This window comes from Mustelus asterias, chromosome 1 (genome assembly GCF_964213995.1).
Source record: "Mustelus asterias chromosome 1, sMusAst1.hap1.1, whole genome shotgun sequence".
Lineage (NCBI taxonomy): Eukaryota > Metazoa > Chordata > Chondrichthyes > Carcharhiniformes > Triakidae > Mustelus > Mustelus asterias.
The window spans coordinates 11,137,016-11,155,802 of record NC_135801.1 but is presented as its reverse complement, the minus strand read 5'-3'; the positions used below and the strand labels follow the sequence as shown (position 1 = coordinate 11,155,802).

Genomic DNA, 18,787 nt, shown 5'->3' with positions numbered 1-18,787 from the left:
AGGGGCAATTTTACCATGGCCAATGAACCTAACCCGCACATCTTTGGACTGTGGGAGGAAACCGGAGCACCCGGAGGAAACCCACGCAGACACGGGGAGAATGTGCAAACTCCACACAGACAGTGACCCAAGCCGGGAATCGAATCCAGGTCCCTGGAGCTGTGAAGCAGCAGTGCTAACCACTGTGCTACCGTGCCGCCCCGGCAGGTTCTAAAACAGGTGGAGAGAGTATCTTCATCCAATCACCATCCAGGTGTTGTAAGTGAGAATGACCTCCCAGTTATCCTGCGGATAGATCTGTGAGTTAACACATAGCTCTTTTCTGCTTCCAGATAACTGGTGGAGTTGGGTAGATGCTGGCTATTTCTGCCGACTGGTAGAGCTCTATAAAGACGCGGTGGTTTACCTCCTGACCAGGATGAGGACAGCGCTGTTGGCTCCCATGTTTAGCCATTACATCATCGACGCCCTTCGTGTTTTGGAAAAGTTGCACAAGGTACTTGACTGAAATGGGAGATCGGAAATTTACCATCCTCTTGGGAAATGGGTGCATGAGTGGGCGGCGGGCGTGATGAGATTCACGAGTCTTTAAAGGCCGCAGCCATGTAGCTCCGTCCCTATCGATTGTGAGTGGTTGTCTTGCCAATTCTCTGTAAGCCAACATGACTTCTGCAGGCATTGACGTCACAACCTGCCTGTGGAACTGTTTTTCTCCTGTCAAATCCTGTTAAAGTTTAAAACCCAGTTGAATTATTCCTCAACCATCTTCATTTGAAAATACAAACCAAGATTTCTTTTGCAACCGGCTCTCAAAATTCCACCCGATAAACGCTGGTATTCTGTCACTAGTGGCGCAATGGTTGGTTCTGAAACATTGGGTGGGATGTTCCAACTGTTCCCACCGGCGGGATCTTCTGGCCCCGCTGACGCCGACCCCTTGCCGCCGGTTTCCTGGCAATGTAGGGTGTGCGAACAATGGGCAACCTCATTGACAGCTGCGGGACTGGAGGTTCCCACCGCTAGCCAATGGTGGGCTGTTTCTGCTGTCGCAGAACACCATGGGATGGGGTGGGGATGTTGGAGGGGGGGATTTCCACCCATTGTGTATTGAAGCCCACTTTCTTTTCCTGTTAAAATGGCAGGAGAAAATATTGTAATGTCTTCCCACTGGAGACAAAGGCCAACTTTGGGTCAGCAACAATAAAAGCAAAAAGTGCTGGAAATGTTCAGCAGGACAGGCAGCGTCTGTGGAGGGAGAAACTAAGCCTTTGTTTCAGGTCAATGACCTGTTGTCACATGGAGGAAGAGATTTTGGGAGGGTGGGAAGGCAGTGTGTTCAGTGGAAGAAAGGCTGGGGGAGCTCAGATGGGGTCGGACCAGTTCTGGAGGAATGTATTGACCTAAAATGGAAGTACTTACCTTTTTGAGCTTTCCCTAACCATGATCCTTTTTCCTCCTTGACTCGACCAGCCGAGATGATTCCCAGCTGCCTTGTGCTCTGGCCACCGAGTTAAAACTGCAGTCTGACCTCAGTTTCACATTCTCTGTGTTGAGAGGCTGAGTAAATGGGGGGCCTATATTCTTGGGCATTTCGAAGAATGAGAGGCAATCCCATTGGAAAATACAAGATTCTGAAGGGGATTGATAGGATGGACGCTGAGAGATTGTTTCTGCTGGTCAGGGAGTCTAAAACACGGGGGACACAGTCTCAGGATAGGGAGCCTATCATTCAGAGCTGAGAGGAGGAGGAATTACCTCATCAGAGTATTGTGAATCTTTGGAATTCTCTACCCTAGCCCGTTGTAGATGCTCCATCATTAAATATATTTAAGGCTGTGGGATAGACAGCTTTTTGGTGTCTTGGAGAAGCCAGGGATGTGGAGTGTGGATGGGAAAATGGAGTTGAAGCCTAAGAGCAGCCATGATGGTATTGAATGGTGAAGCAGGCTGAACAGGCTATATGGTCTCCTCATCCTTCTTTTTCTTGTGCTCTATCTCATCAGGCACATTTTTTTTTTATTCATTCGTGGGACATGGGCGTCACTGGCTAGCATTTATTGCCCATCCCTAGTTGTCCCTTGAGAAGGTGGTGGTGAGTTGCCTTCTTGAATGGCTGCAGTCCATGTTCTGTGGGTTGACCCACAAATCCGTTAGGGAGGGAATTCCAGGATTTTGACCCATTCCCAAAGGAATGGCGATATATTTCCAAGTCAGGATGGTGAATGGCTTGGAGGGGAACTTGCAAGTGGTGGTGTTCCCATGTATCTGCTGCCCTTGTCCATGTTAGTTAAAAAGAATATCTGCTCCTTGCGGCCTGCTTTAGGAGCTCAGGTGAAAATTGGAATTGGTCAGCTCCAGGGTGGATGGGCAATCTGGGTGATCTTCTCTGCCTCTTGATTTGGTTTGATTTATGATTTGATTTGGTCACATGTACTGAGATACAGTGAAAAGTTGTTACTTGTGCACTCTACAGACAAAGCATACCATTCATAAGATTACATGGGGAGAAGGAAGGAGAGGGTGCAGAGTGTAGTGTTGCAGTCAGAGCTAGGGTGTAGAGAAAGATCAACTTAATGTGAGGTAAATCCATTCAAAAGTCTGAGGGCAGCAGGGAAGAAGCTGTTCTTGCGTCGGTTGGCACGTGACCTCCGACATTTTATATCTTTTTCCCAATGGAAAAAGGTGGAAGAGAGAATGTCTGGGATGTGTGGGGGTCCTTAATTATGTTGGCTGCTTTTCCGAGTTCAAAAGAGTTAGAGTAGAGTTTTAAAAGCATAGAATGAGAGTAAAAGATAGAATTGGAAGTTATGCTGGGCACAACTGGCAAGAAGTTGTCTGATTTCTATCTGAAGTGGGGGTTAAATTGCACCCATTGCGTGTGTTTCATTTGCGACTGAAACATCGACCTCAGCACAAATCTTCGTTTAGTCAGTATTTACATCAAAACTAAGCTTTGCCCCTTCATCACTGCACAGGTTAATTTGGTTGCAAACCATATTGACTATGAGGTATTTTACATCCATGAACTGAATAACCTGGTCAACATTGAAACAGATTTTCTCTTCTGGGCATCCCAGCACGCTGGAGTGGTAAGTACAGAGCTTTGGATATTTTCGTAATCTGGATTTTAAGAGTTGGGGCAGGCTGTTCATTCTTTCTCCTCTTCACTGTTGCTTTGTAGCTAAGACTCCTGCTTTATTTTCACAGAAAATCCAGCCAGCTATTGCAGAGGTAGGTAAACCACATCCGTTTCACTTAAGGTAAGGTAACTAGATGCCTGTGACAGGGCTCGTCATCCTCCTGAACTTGGCTCTTTTCGAAGCATAAAATAACTTGCATTTACATCGCACCTTGTCTCATCCCCAGGATGCCCCAGTGTGCTTTGCAGTCAATGGGTTTCACTTGAAGTGCCAGTGCCCACTCTTGTACTGGCCAGTTTGAATCATAGAATCCCTACAGTGCAGAAGGAGGCCATTCGACCCATCAAGCCTTCACTGACAACAATCCCACCCAGGCCCTATCCCCGTAACCCCACACATTTATCCTGCCAATCCCCCTGACACTAAGGGGCAATTTAGCACGGCCAATCCACCTAACCCGCACACCTTTGGACTGTGGGAGGAAACCGGAGCACCCCACAGGAAACCCGCGCAGACACGGGGAGAATGTGCAGACACCGCACAGACAGTGACCCAAGCTGGGAATCTAACTCGGATCCCTGGCGCTGTGAGGCAACAGTGCTAACCACTGTGCCGTCCTGTGCACAGCAAGATCCCCAACAAAGCACATGAAAAGACTTGTATCACTTCTGTTCCGTGGTTTGATCGAGGGGTAGATGTTGGCCAGAACGCCACTGGCAGTGCCCTGCTCCTCTTTTAGGTAGTGCCCTGGGATCATTTGCATTCACCTAAGAGGGCAGTTGGGTCTACCGTTTAATGTGTCATCTGATAAAGACGGCACCTCAGCACCAAGCAAAGTGCCAGCCGAGACAGTAAGCCAGATAGGGTCTTGAACCCATGACCTTTGACCCAGAGGGAAGAGTGCCTTCCCTGAACCAAGGCTGAAATTTGTTTTTTTCTCAATAATATAGAATCATAGTTCACAACATTTCCACGTTTTTGTGTCATCTGCAAATTTTGAAACTGTAACCTGCATACTGCATCTAGGTCATTAATATAAAGCCAGTAAAGCAATGGTCTTAATGTTGACCCATGTGAACCTTACTCTCTGGGTGGGACTTTACAACCTCGCTTGTCCTGAAACCATAAAATCCCACCCAAGGTCAACAGACCTTCCCATTGTCCACTCCTCGCCCGCTCCGATTCCTGTGGCAGGTGGGATGGTAAAATTCCAGCCGATAACTTCCTCCAGTCCAAAAATCAAATGTTCAACAATTAACCTTTGTTTCCTGTAAACCAGAAGAGAAAATGCTGGAAAATCTCAACAGGTCTGGCAGCATCTGTAGGGAGAGAAAAGAGCTGATGTTTTGAGTCCAGATGACCCTATGTCAAAGCTCGTCAAAGCTTTGACTAAGGGTCATCTGTACACGAAACGTCAGCTCTTTTCTCTCCTTACAGATGCTGCCAGACCTGCTGAGATTTTCCAGCGTTTTCTCTTTTGGTTTCTGATTCCAGCATCCACCGTAATTTGCTTTTATCCTTGGTTTCCTGTCAGTCAGCCAACTTTGTGTCTCTCTGCTTATTCCCTGGGGCTTTACCTTTGCTGATGAACTAATATGTGGCTCTTTACTAATGCATTTTGGAAATCCACAAACAACACTTCGACCGCTTTACCTTATTCTTTTCTATCATGAGCTGAACCTGATGATACAATGATTACTGTCCAACAAATATTCCCCTACTGACACTTGATCCACCTCATTCCTCAGAACCAGATCCAGCAATGTCCCCTTCCTCATTGAGTTGGAAACACTTCCTCCCCCCCCCGCTCTCTTCTCTTTGCACTATCACTATCCCGACCCATATTATGATAATTAAAGTAAGAAGTCTCACAACACCAGGTTAAAGTCCAACAGGTTTATTTGGTAGCACGAGCTTTCGGAGCGCTGCCCCTTCATCAGGTGAGTACTCTGGTGTTGTGAGACTACTTACTGTGCCCTCCCCAGTCCAACTCTGGCATCTCCACATTATGATAATTAAAATCCCCTGTTATAACTGTATAGTTATTGCATCTCTTTGTGTAATTTCCTTTCATATTTGCTCTGCTATACTTTCTGATTAGTTGGTGGCTTATTAAATACATCTAGTGGTACAACGACAGCTCCATTGTTTCTTACCTCGAACCAAATAGATTCTGTCCTTGACGCCCCCGTCGGACATTCCCTCTGTGAGACATTGTAATAGTCTCCCTAATTAATAAAGACTATTCATCCAGAAACTCAGCTAATGCTCTGGGGACCTGGGTTCGAATCCCGCCATGGCAGATGGTGGAATTTGAATTCAATAAAAAATATCTGGAATTAAGAATCCATTAATGACCATGAAACCATTGTCAATGGTCAGAAAAACCCATCTGGTTCACTCATGTCCTTTGGGGAAGGAAATCTACCATCCTTACCTGAACTGGCCTACCTGTGACTCTAGAGCCACAGCAATGTGGTTGACTCAACTGCCCTCGGGCAACTAGGAATGGGCAATAAATGCTGGCCAGCCGGCAACGCCCATGTCCTACGAATGAATTAAAAAATATATATTGCCACCCCCTTCTCCTTTCTTTCCTTCCCTGTATTTTGTACGTTTTTCAGTCACGTCTCCATTTTATTTCTCAATATCATATTCCCATAGCTATCTGTCTCCACCCATCTTAACCTCCACCTTGTGTGTTCACGCATGTACACTGTAAATCTAATTTAGACCATACTGCATCTCCTCTTTCACTGATCCCATCGACTGCCTTACTGTTTCTCACTGTTTCTCTCAATCCTTTGGGCACCTTGGTTCCTTTCTAACCCTACATCCCAGTTGCCGAGCCCCATGCCAAGTTATTTGAAACCTTCCCCAATAACACTAAGCAAACCCCACCTCAGAGACATTGATCGAGCAGGATTTTCCCCCTTGTGTTATTTTGTAGTTTTGCTGCCTTCTCGTCAAATGTGCTGCTTGATCTGTTTCAGGTGCCCATTGCTTTCTGCTCTTACCCTTTTGTCCTGAATGCCCAGGCAAAGACCAAGATGTTACAGACAGACGCTGCCTTACAGATGCAGGTATGTTGCATCGAGACCAGTGGTAAAATCCAACTGTGTTACCCAGGAATGCATGGCACACCTTTGCCAATGAGAGCGAATTCCAGAGGTTGGCATCCAGACCATGACAGCACGGGCGTCAATAGTAGTGTGAAGAAAATGGGGGTGTTGAACAAGTGGGCATTGTTGGAGAAACTCCCAACATGTATGGCTGGGGAAGGTTACAGAGAAAGCTAGAGGGATGAGGCCACGTGGGGATTTGAATACGAACATCTTAAAATGGATGTGTTCTTAAAATGGAGACCCAGGGAGAGATCAGCTATGATCTGATTGAACGGCGGCACAGGCTCGAAGAGCTGAATTTGCCTACTTCTGCTCCTAATTCCTATGTTCCTGTACCGGAGGTCAGTGTAGTGGTGGGTGGGTGGGTCTTGGCGCGAGTTAGAATACAGTTTAGAGAGGGAATTCTTAGTTAGCTGAAGACACAGTCACCAGTGTTGGGGTGAGAAGAGTATGGGTGCATTTTGGGGCGTAGTTGGAGCAGTGGAACATTCTCGAAGGCGTCATGGACTCCGAGATCGGTAAAGGTTAAGGTGTTTAATGAAAAGGGATTCGAATTGTTTACCCCCCCCCTCTTTATTTTTGTGCCCTTTTTTTGAAACAGATAGCAGTGAACAGGACGAGCCTGGAGAACATCTTCATGTTGCTCACACTGGGGCCGTTTCTAACAAGCAGCCCTTTCCTCGTACTGCATGTTCAGCGCACTAATCTGGTGAGTGACGCCCTGAGGGAGCTGAGCATTCATTCAGACGTGGACTTGAAAAAGCCCTTGAAGGTAAGAGGATTAGAGCTGTCAGGCTGGCAGTCAGACTTGGATTGTTGTACGCTGAATTATAGTTGAAGTCAGGGGGTGCCCAAGACATGGGCCATCAGCTGCTTCGTGTCCTGACGCTGGCCTTGCCTCAGTCAGTAGCGCACCGGCCTTGTGAAACGGGAGATAGAGTCGTAAAGCACAGAAAAAGCCCTTCGGCCCATCGAGTCTGCACCGACAACAACTACTAGAGGCGTGCTAATCCCATTTTCCTACACTAGTTCCATAAATGATGCGTTCACGTCGCACAATAGTATAATCCCTGATGATCGGGACTGAAAAATCGTTTGGCGAGAGGGGGGTCAGTTCCAAAACCATATTGCTTCACTTTACACGAAGGTGAACATTCACAATAACAACTGGGATCTGACTCACTTGACGCAGTGCACCTTGCCTTTGCGTATTAATAAAGAACATGTCACCGTTTCTGGAGAAATCATGTGGCAGCAGTGCTAACCACGGTGCCACCGGGGCAGCACGGTGCCACCGGGGCAGCACGGTGCCACCGGGGCAGCACGGTGCCACCGGGGCAGCACGGTGCCACCGGGGCAGCACGGTGCCACCGGGGCAGCACGGTGGCACAGTGGTTAGCGCTGCTGCCACACGGCGCCAGGGACCCGGGTTCAATTATGGCCTTGGGCCACCGTCTGTGTGGAGTTTGCACGTTCTCCCCGTGTCTGCGTGGGTTTCCTCCGGGTGCTCCGGTTTCCTTCCACAGCCCAGAGATGTGCGGGTTAGGTTGATTGGCCGTGCTAAATTGGCCCTTAGTGTCAAGGAGATTAGCAGGGTAAATGTGTGGGGTTACGGGAATAGGGCCTGGGTGGGATTATGGTCAGTGCAGACTCGATGGAACGAATGGCCTCCTTCTGCACTGTGGTGATTCTATGATAATTGCATTTATCTAGCACCTATCATGACCATAGGAGATGCCGAAGTACTTTGCAGCCAATGAAATTCTTTTTTAAGCATAGTTACTGGACAGAGTGGCAGTCATTTTGCACACACAAGCTCCCATTTGGTAATGACCAGATAATGTCTGATATCAATTGAGGAATAAATATTTACGAGGACAACAAGCACAGCATGCCCGCTCTTTCACCATGGGATCTTTGATATCCAGCAGAGGGGCTGTTCGAGTCTTGGTTTAATATCTCATTGAAATATAGTACCTCTGACAGTGTAGCACTCCCTCAGTACAGCACTGGAGTGTCAGCTTTTTGATGTTTATGCCTTAAATCCTTGAGTGGGATTTGAACCGATAACTTTCTGACTCAAGTGAGAGTGCCTGCAGTGAATTCAGCGAATTGTCCTATGGCTCCTCCAGCATTACTATGCCACAGTAGTTAGCACTGCTGCCTCACAGCGCCAGGGACCCAGGTTCAATTCCAGCCTTGGGTCACTTCTGGTTCTCTCTATTCAAAGGCAGCTACAGATAAAAGGACTTCCCAACGCAATGGGTATGAGATGTTTCTCAATTACCCAGAAAGATGAACAAGTTGCTAATTGTTTCATATTTTAGTGGGGGAGGGAGGGGAGTGGTGTTGCCAGGGGAAACAAATCCATTTAGCATATTCACCATCTTTTGTAAGTGCCTTTTCTTCAAACTTTTGAGAATGCAGATTGTCTAAAGGTTTAAAGTTTATTTCTTAGTGTCACAAGTGGGCTTACATTAACACTGCAATGAAGTTACTGTGAAAATCCCCTAGTTGCCACACTCCGGCGCCTGTTCGGGTACACTGAGGGACAATTTAGCACAGCCAATGCACCTAACCAGCACGTCTTTCTGACTGTGGGAGTAAACCGGAGCACCCGGAGGAAACCCACACAGACACGGGGAGAACGTGCAGACAGTGACCCAAGGCGGGAATCAAACCCGGGTCCCTGGCGCTGTGAGGCAGCAGTGCTAACCACTGTGTTGTCTGAAAAGTTTGCTTTTTTTAAAACAAAGACATTCCACATTGGAGGCCATTTCTGCTTCCGTTCCTTTCTGTGGGTGAGGGTTGGTGGGGGGCAGAGTGCTGGATCTGATGCTGTTGGTTTGTTCCTGCTGCAGGTGGTGTTCCTCGGTGAGGAGGCTGTGGACGATGGGGGTGTAACGAAGGAATTCTTCCTGCTGCTGTTGAAGGAATTGCTGGATCCCAAGTACGGAATGTTCACCTACTACGAACAATCCAGACTTCTGTGGTTTTCCGAAAAAGTGAGTACCTTTGCTTTTTGCCACTCAGGAAAGTTGCAAAAACTTTGCACCACCCTGCGCTCTGTCGATTCAGCGGAAGGTTGGAATGGGAATAGGCCATTCAGCCCATCCAACCTGTCCTGCCACTCAATGAACTGATCTGTATCTTAACTCCATTTACCCACTTTGGAGCTTGTTAGGCAAGGATGTTAAGGGTTATAAAAATCTGTCAAGCTCCGTTTTCACCACCCCTTCCACCAGCCCCCAGCAGTATTTTGGGGAGAGAGTTACAGATCCCACCTGCTAATGGAATGGAAGCCAATATGATAAAGGGGGATAAAGGGGGAGGTGGCTAAATGGGTGGAGAACTGGCTTGGTCATAGAAGACAGAGGGTGGTAGTGGAAGGGTCTTTTTCCGGCTGGAGGCCTGTGACTAGTGGTGTACCGCAGGGCTCTGTATTGGGACCTCTGCTGTTTGTGATTTATATAAATGATCTGGAAGAAGGAGTAACTGGGGTGATCAGTAAGTTTGCGGACGACACAAAACTGGCAGGACTTGCAGATAGTGAGGAACATTGTCAGAGGCTACAGAAGGATATAGATAGGCTGGAAATTTGGGCAAGGAAATGGCAGATGGAGTTCAATCCTGATAAATGCGAAGTGATGCATTTTGGTGGGAATAATGTAGGGAGGAGCTACACGATAAATGGAAGAACCATAAAGGGTGTAGAGACGCAGAGGGACCTGGGTGTGCAAGTCCACAGATCTTTGAAGGTGACGTCACAGGTGGAGAAGGTGGTGAAGAAGGCATATGGCATGCTTGCCTTTATAGGATGGGGCATAGAGTATAAAAGTTGGGGTCTGATGTTGCAGATGTATAGAACGTTGGTTCGGCCGCATTTGGAATACTGCGTCCAGTTCTGGTCGCCACACTACCAGAAGGACGTGGAGGCTTTGGAGAGAGTACAGAGGAGGTTTACCAGGATGTTGCCTGGTATGGAGGGGCTTGGTTATGAGGAGAGATTGGGGAAACTGGGGTTGTTCTCCTTGGAAAGACGGAGGATGAGGGGAGACTTAATAGAGGTGTATAAAATTATGAAAGGCATAGATAGGGTGAACGGTGGGAAGCTTTTCCCCGGGTCGGTGGTGACGTTCACGAGGGGTCATAGGTTCAAGGTGAAGGGGGGGAGGTTTAACACAGATATCAGAAGGACATATTTCACACACAGGGTCGTGGGGGCCTGGAATGTGTTGCCGGGCAAGGTGGTGGAGGCGGACACACTGGGAACGTTTAAGACTTATCTAGACAGCTATATGAACGGAGTGGGAATGGAGGGATACAAAAGAGTGGTCTAGTTTGGACCAGGGAGCGGCGCGGGCTAATTGTTCCTGGTTTCTCGTTTCAAGGCTTCATTCTATGATCATCTTGCTGGTGCCAGTACAGAGCGAGACTGCGGATAGTTGGGAACCTGTCTCGTGGGCAGGGAATTCATATGGTGTTCGTGGAAGTGGAAATGACGAGGGTTGGGAAGCATTTTCCGATCAGGGCCATTGTGATCTCCTGGACTCGTTTCGATCGCCTCAGGGGGTCGGAGAGGAATTTCCCAGATTTTTTTTTCCCCATATTGGCCCTGGGGTTTTTCACTCTGGGTTTTCGCCTCTCCCTGGAGATCACATGGTCTGGAATGAGGGGGTGGGGGTGAGTTAATAGGTTGTAATGAACAAAGCATCGTAGCTGTGAGGGACAGCTCGGTGGATAGGATATTGGTATGTAGATAGGCTGGAAAATTGGGCGGGGATCCTGGATTCAGGATTCAATCCTGGACCGGGGAGCGGCGCAGGCTTGGAGGGCCGAAGGGCCTGTTCCTGTGCTGTATTGTTCTTTGTTCTTTGTTCTTTGATAAACTTGAGCATTTTAAAAAAATAAGTAAAGCTGTTTTTTGCCAGCATTTTTCTGTTTTTATTTCTGATTACTAGAATTGCTCCTGGGTATAACTCGGTCATATTGAAGGACTCACAGCACGGTCCTTGCTAAGCCTCTATGAATGGGACAGAGCTTACCGTTCAGGATGTGAGACAGTGCGTGATTCAGCGGGAACCAGTGTCTGGGTATTAGTGAGCAGAAAGAGATTGTCTAACCCTATTGTAGATGTCATTGTCTCTAACCCTGTAAGGAATGTGTACATTTACAAGTTGCATGAACTAACAGCACTCTTCTTTTTTGCTTACTCTCCCTCTTTCCTTCTTTCTCTCGCTTTCCCTATCTATCTTTCTCTGCCTCTCTCTCTCGTTCCCTCCCTCTCTCTCTCTCTCTCGTTCCCTCTCTCTCTCTCTCATTCCCCGCCTCACTCTCTCTCTCTCTCTCTCTCTCTCAATCCACCCCTCTCTCTCTCTCTTTCCCTCCTCTCTCTCCCTTCCTCTCTCTCTCTCTTTCTCTCTCATTCCCTCCCTCACTCTCTCTCTCTCATTCCCTCCCTCTCTTTCTCCCACATTCCATCTGTCTCTCTCTCTCATTCCATCCCTCTCTCTCTCTTTCTCTATCTTATTCCATCTCTCGCTCTTTCCTTCCTTCTCTCTCTCACATTCCATCTCTCTCTCTACCTCTTTCCTTCCCCCGTTCTCTCTATCTCGTTCCTTCCCCGTCTCTCTATCTCTTTCCTTCCCCCCGTCTCTCTCTCTCTCTCTCTCTCTTTCCCTCCTGTTATAACCCAGACGTTTGTTGAATTGAACTGGTTCCACCTGATTGGGATCCTGTGTGGCCTGGCCATTTATAACTTCACGGTGGTGGATCTGCATTTCCCGCTGGTGCTGTACAAGAAACTGCTGAATGTGAAGCCTACGCTGGAGGATCTGAAAGAGCTTTCTCCCACAGAGGGCAGGTGAGTGCCCAGTGCACCATTATAGCTGGCGACTTGCAACCCAACCCTTTCGAGTCAATTTTCCTTCCGTCTCAAATTTGTTCCAACCGTTGCGGACGTTGAGGCCAAGTTTCCGATCCGGATGCCGTCAGCAATCTGGGGGCAGCCATTAGAAGAAGAGATGTCTTTTCCCCGCCTTGAGTTCTTGCTCATGCTTTTGTCACAAAACACACAATTCACCATGAACCAGTGCAATCGGTTTGATGTTTATAAAGCCTGATTTTCTTTTTAAAAAATAATTTATTTTGCAAAAAATCCTTTCTTCAGCGAGTGGCAATTTGGTGTAGCTTGGTAACAACAGCTAAAAATTGGCCCATCGCAAAACAAGTGAGTTTTTAATTTAAGTTTCATCCTGGGAGTAAGATGCAGAGTTTATGGCCGGGATTTTACAACTCGCTTGGGCGAGGCTCGTAAAATCCTACCTGAGGCCAATAGAGAATTCCGTTCTGTGGACCTTGCCCACCCTGGTTCCGGGGCGGACGGGGCGGCGATATTCCGGCTTGTATGTCAACGGCGTAATGATTTTTACAAATCACTTCAGCTGAAACAATCTGCTCAGGGAGCTTTCCTTCTCTTTAAGGAGCCTGCAGGAATTGCTGGATGACCCTGACGACAATGTCGAAGAAACTTTCTGTCTCAATTTTGCGGTAAGGGCTGTTTTGCCTCCACCCCTTGACCCTCGGAAGAAAGACTTGTGGCAATTGCTTCATTTCACCCAGCCCCTTCTCCCCCAAAGCAGGCGCTGTTGATTTGATTTGATTTATTATTGTCACATGGATTAGTATCAGTATTAATACAGTGAAAAGTATTGTTTCTTGTGTGCTGTGGAGACAAAGCATACTATTCATAGAGTACATAGGGGAGAAGGATTTAATTTATTATTGTCACATGTATTAGTGTACAGTGAAAAGTATTGTTTCTTGCGCGCTGTACAGACAAAGCATACCGTTCATAGAGTACATGGGGAGAAGGATTTGATTTATTATTGTCATATGTATTAGTTAGTATACAGTGAAAAGTATTGTTTCTTGCGCGCTATACAGCCAAAGCATACCATTCATAGAGGAGGAAAGGAGAGAGTGCAGAATGTAATGTTACAGTCAAAGCTAGGGTGTAGAGAAAGATCAACTTAATGCGAGGTAGGTCCATTCAAAAGTCTGACGGCAGCAGGGAAGAAGCTGTTCTTGAGTCAGTTGGTATGTGACCTCAGACCTTTGTATTTTTTTCCCAACGGAAGAAGGTGGAAGAGAGAATGTCCGGGTGCGTGGGGTCCTTAATTATGCTGGTTGCTTTGCCGAGGCAACGGGAAGTGTAGACAGAGTCAATGGATGGGAGGCTGGGTTTGGGTGATGGACTGGGCTACATTCACAACCTTTTGTAGTTTCTTGTGGTCTTGGGCAGAGCAGGAGCCATGCTGATACAACCAGAAAGGATGCTTCCTATGGTGCATCTGTAAAAGTTGGCGAGAGTCGTAGCTGCCTTGCCAAATTTCCTTAGTCTTATTTCAATTGACCAGTTGGGTCGTCCACTCTGGACACATTCCTGGAGGTTTCATCATGTGGTCCCCTCCACCTCACTCCCAAATGCCTCGCCCACGACCCTTGTCTCCCCGCACTGCTCTCACTCTCCGTGATCATCCTCACAGATTTGGCCCATTGAGTCTGCACCAACAACAATCCCACCCAGGTCCTATCCCCGTCACCTCACGTATTTGCCCTGCTGATCCTCCTGACACTAAGGGACAATTGAGCATTGTCAATCAACCTAACTTGCACACTTTTGGAGTTTGGGAGGAAACTGGAGCACCCGGAGGAAATCCACGCAGACACGGGGAGAACGTGCAAACTCCACACAGACAGTGACCAGAATTGAACCCGGGTCCCTGGTGCTGTGAGGCAGTAGTGCTAACCACTGTGCCACCGTGCCACCCATTGTTACTTTAAATTAGAATGTGGGAGTAAGCCTTAAGGGACACAGGATCCAACTAGGGAGGGATTCAGATGTAGGGAAATCCTTCCTCATATGTGAAGAATGATCAAGTTGTGGAATAGATTTCCTGGTGATGGAGTAGAGGCAAAAACCATGGAATCATTTAACAGGGAGGGAGTGAGCCATGGATTCTGTCTCTAGATGGGGGTAATAGGATAGGCATCCTCATCCTCAATCCTCTTGTGGAGCAAGCTGGGTTCACAAACGGGTTCCATATAATTTCTTACGTGGCTGGAAACAAAGCGAATATTGTTTTGTGTGCGATTCTCTCCTACTCTTCATTTCTTAACTCTTTGCCCCGTTGCAATGAACAGATTCTTCGAGAAAACTACGGAGTGGCGGAGCTCCAGGAGCTGGTCCCTGGAGGTAAGAGCCTACCTGTGAGGAAGGACAACAGGTGAGTGTCTGAGTTGCCACCTTTCCCTTCAGTGAAGAGGTCTTGTGTGAGGTTATTGCCTGAACGAAGCATTAAGAGGCACAGTGGTTAGCGTTGCTGCCTCACAGCGCCAGGGACCCGGGTTCGATTCCCAGCTTGGGTCACTGTCTGTGCGGAGTCTGCACGTTCTGCCCATGTCTGTGTGGGTTTCCTCCGGGTGCTCCGGTTTCCTCCCACAGTCTGAAAGACGTGCTGGTTAGGTGCATTGGCCGTGCTAAATTCTCCCTCGGTGTACCCGAACAGGCGCAGAAGCGCGGCGACTCGGGGATTTTCACAGTAACTTCACTGCAGTGTTAATGTAAGCATACTTGTGACACTAATAAATAAACTTAAACTTGTGGAGTGCACCCATTTCTGCTGGTGGGATAACAAGTATTCTGAAATTGAAATTTATAGCATTTGGTCGAAAAAAGTCCAACTTTATCTTGCCCAGTCTTACTAAGACTAAAATGGCTACTAAAAGAAGAGACTGTGGGAATGATCTATTCAAGTTACTTTGGGTAGATACAGAGAAGATGCTTCCATTTGTTGGGTAATTGCAAATCAGGGGTCATAAATATAAGATAGCCATCAGAAATCCAGTAAGGAATTCAAGAGAAACCTTATTACTCCCGAGAATGGTTAGGCCATGGAACGTGCTACTACACGCTGTGGTTGAGGTGAATAGTATAGTATCATTTAGCGGGAGGCCAGTTAAGTATATATTAGGAAGCAATGAATTCTGTGCTGTGAAATTTTGATGTATTTCTGCCTTATCTGCACTCCCAAACCCAAGTAATGAGAGTAGCACATTTATAGACCAAAGACCTCGGTGGGGACTCAAGCTGACTAAGTACAGAACCTGATTTTGCGTGTCCTTGTTGCTTGGCTGTGACGTATTCTTGAACTGTCTCTCCCAATGGGGTACGGTTTTTGGAAGAAGAGACTAGCTGGAGGATTTGAGTATGCTGAGATATCCTAATGTGCTTTCTCTTTTATAGAATCCGAACAGTGCAGAAGGAGGCCATTTGGCCCGTTGAGTCTGCACCGACAACAATCCCACCCAGGCCCTATCCCTTTAACTCCATGTATTTACCCTACTAGTCCTCTGACATTAAGGGGCAATTTAGCATGGTCAATCCACCCACTCTGCACGTCATAGAATCTACGGCACGGAGATAGGCCCTCCGGCCCAAACTGCTCCATGCCGACCAAAAAACCCACCTAATCTAACCCCATTTGCCTGTATTTGGTCCGTATCTCTCTAAAACTGTCCTATCCATGTACCTGTCCAAATGCCTTTTAAATGTTGTCATCTTTGGAGTGTGGGAGGAAACCGGAGCACCCGGAGGAAGCCCAGGCAGACACGGGGAGAACATGCAAACTCCACACAGACAGCGACAGGAGGCCAGAATCGAACCCGGGTCCCTGTTGCTATGAGGCAGCAGTGCTAACCACTGCTACCGTGCAATTGCTGCTTTGCCTTAATTTAAAAGGAAAGATCTGGGTAAACCGAATTGTTTGTCTGTGTAAGAAACAACTTCATTCGTATCACATTCTGTTGCATGTGTCAACAGTAAGCTCACTTATGCTTGCGGCTTGCTGTTGGACTTCCCAAACAGCGCTGAAATGAAAATGATACGATCAAAGGATTTAAACGTTGACTCGGCTGCGGTTAAATACATTCTGCAACTGAAAGATGAAACAATGACTTGTCGCGCTCTGCTTGTAATCCCCACTGTCATTTTCCAGGAAGGAGTTTGTGCAAGCTTACGTGGACTACATCTTCAATAACTCCGTTCAGGAACTCTTCTCGGCTTTCTCCAGTGGCTTCCTGAAGGTTTGTGGAGGGAAGGTTCTTCAGCTCTTCCAGCCCAGTGAGCTGATGGCCATGGTGGTGGGAAACACCAGTTACAACTGGAAGGAATTAGAGATGGTAAGCGACTTTCTGTAACCCTGGCTTGTTTATGAATCATAGAATCCCTACAGTGCAGAAGGAGGCCATTCGGCCCATCGAGCCCACACCAACAACAATCCCACCCAGACCCGATCCCCATAACCCCATGTACTTACCCTGCTAATCCCCCTGATACTAATGGGCAACTTTGCCATGGCCAATCCAACTAACCTGCACATCTTTGGACTGTGGAGGAAACCAGAGCACCCTGAGGAAACCCACGCAGACACGGGGAGACTGATCATAGATCATAGAATCCCTACAGAAGAAGACCATTTAGACCATCGAGTCTGCACTGACCATGATCCCACTCGGCCCAATTCCCCTAACCCCACACAATTACCCTGCTAATCTCCTTGACACTAGGGCCAATTTTATCATGGCCAATCAACCTAACCCACACATCTTTGGATTGTGGGAGGGAACTGGAACGCCCAGAGGAAACCCACGCAGACATGGGGAGAATGTGCAGACAGCGCACAGACAGCTTCCCGAGGCCGGAATTGAACCCGGGTCCCTGGCATTGTAAGGCAGCAGTGCTAACCACTGTGCTGCTCACTGCACAATCTCTTCTACACAATCTCCTGCTTCTTAGCCAGTAGTATTATCAAGATAATAGCAATCATTATCCTAGTCTGCCGGCATTGATACAAATTGTCCCCAAGTGCGGCAATAATGATTGATTACCAAACATCCTGCAGCCCGAAGCAATCCTGGAACCCAACAATAATATCCTTTATGTAGAGGGTTGTTTTTCAAACTGGAGGCCTGTGACCAGCGGTGTGCCTCAGGGATCAGTGCTGGGTCCACTTTTATTTGTCATTTATGTTAATGATTTGGATGAGAATATAGGAGGCATAGCTAGTAAGTTTGCAGATGACACCAAGATTGGTAGCATAGTGGACAGTGAAGAAGGTTATCTTGGATTGCAACAGGATCTTAATCAATTGGGCCAGTGGGCTGACAAATGGCAGATGGAGCTTAATTTAGATAAATGCGAGGTGATGCATTTTGGTAGATTGAACCAGGGCAGGACTTACTCAGTTAATGGTAGGGCACTGCGGAGAGTTACAGAGCAAAGGGATCTAGCGATACAGGTTCATAGCTCCTTGAAAGTGGAGTCACAGGTGGACCTAGTGGTGAAGAAGGCATTCAGCATGCTTGGTTTCATTGGTCAGAACATTACAACAAGACATCCCAACTCCTGTATTGGTAACGCCACACTTGGAATACTGTGTACAGTTCTGGTCACCTAATTACAGAAGGATATTATTAAACTAGAAAGAGTGCAGAAAAGATTTACTAGGATGCTACCGGGACTTGATGGATTGAATTCTAAGGAGAGGCTGGATAGACTGGGACTTTTTTCTCTGGAGCATAGAAGGCTTAGGGGTGATCTTATAGAGGTCTATAAAATAATGAGGGCCTTAGATCAACTTGATAGTCAATATCTTTTCCCAAAGATAGGGGAGTCTAAAACTAGAGGGCATGGTTTAAGGTGAGAGAGGAGAGATACAGAAGTGTCTGGAGGGGCAATTTTTTTACACACAGGGTGGTGAGTGTCTGGAAAAAGCTGCCAGAGATAGTAGTAGAGGCAGGTACAATTTTGTCTTTTGAAAAGCATTTAGGCAGTTACATGGGTAAGATGGGTATAGAGGGAAATGGGCCAAATGCGGGCAATTGGGACTATTTTAGGGGTTTAAAAAAAAGGGCGGCGTGGACAAGTTGTGCCAAAGGGCCTGTTTCCATGTTGTAAACCTCTATGACTCTATCCTATCTGTGATAATTCCTATAATGTGGAATTTCCCAGGGTTTTTCGACACCAAGTGTACAGAAATGGCTAGTTTATTTTCCTAAAGAACAGTTTTGGTACCTGGGCCACAGATTGGGTTTGGAAGTCTTTTTTTTAACATTTGCCCGTCCCACTGCTCCCTCAATCAGTATTGGGACGATAGATTATCTGATCATTAGCACTGTTTTTTTGGATCTTGCTGTGCATAAATTTGTTGCTGCGCTTCGAATATTTTATTTGTTAGTGTCACAAGTAGGCTTACATTAACACTGCAATGAAGTTACTGTGAAAATCCCCTAGTCGCCACACTCTGGCACCTGTTCTGGCACACTGAGGGAGAATTTAGCATGGCCAATGCACCTAACCAGCATGTCTCTCGGACTGTGGGAGGAAAGCGGAGAACCCGGAGGAAACCCATGCTGACACGGGGAGAACGTGCACATAGACAGTGACCCAAGCCGGGAATC

The 18,787-nt window shown here is 47.2% G+C and overlaps 1 protein-coding gene across 1 annotated transcript in view; it reads left to right on the top strand.

The window, feature by feature from the left end:
* LOC144491368 (putative E3 ubiquitin-protein ligase HERC3) overlaps positions 1-18,787 on the top strand; it is a 76,843-nt gene that overhangs the window by 50,746 nt on the left and 7,310 nt on the right. The window contains exons 14-23 of the mRNA XM_078209086.1: positions 333-496; positions 2,976-3,089; positions 3,208-3,231; positions 6,134-6,223; positions 6,867-7,037; positions 9,127-9,270; positions 11,962-12,128; positions 12,748-12,814; positions 14,471-14,553; positions 16,324-16,507. Coding sequence (XP_078065212.1) covers positions 333-496; positions 2,976-3,089; positions 3,208-3,231; positions 6,134-6,223; positions 6,867-7,037; positions 9,127-9,270; positions 11,962-12,128; positions 12,748-12,814; positions 14,471-14,553; positions 16,324-16,507 — 1,208 coding nt within the window. The remainder of the gene's footprint in view (positions 1-332; positions 497-2,975; positions 3,090-3,207; positions 3,232-6,133; positions 6,224-6,866; positions 7,038-9,126; positions 9,271-11,961; positions 12,129-12,747; positions 12,815-14,470; positions 14,554-16,323; positions 16,508-18,787) is intronic.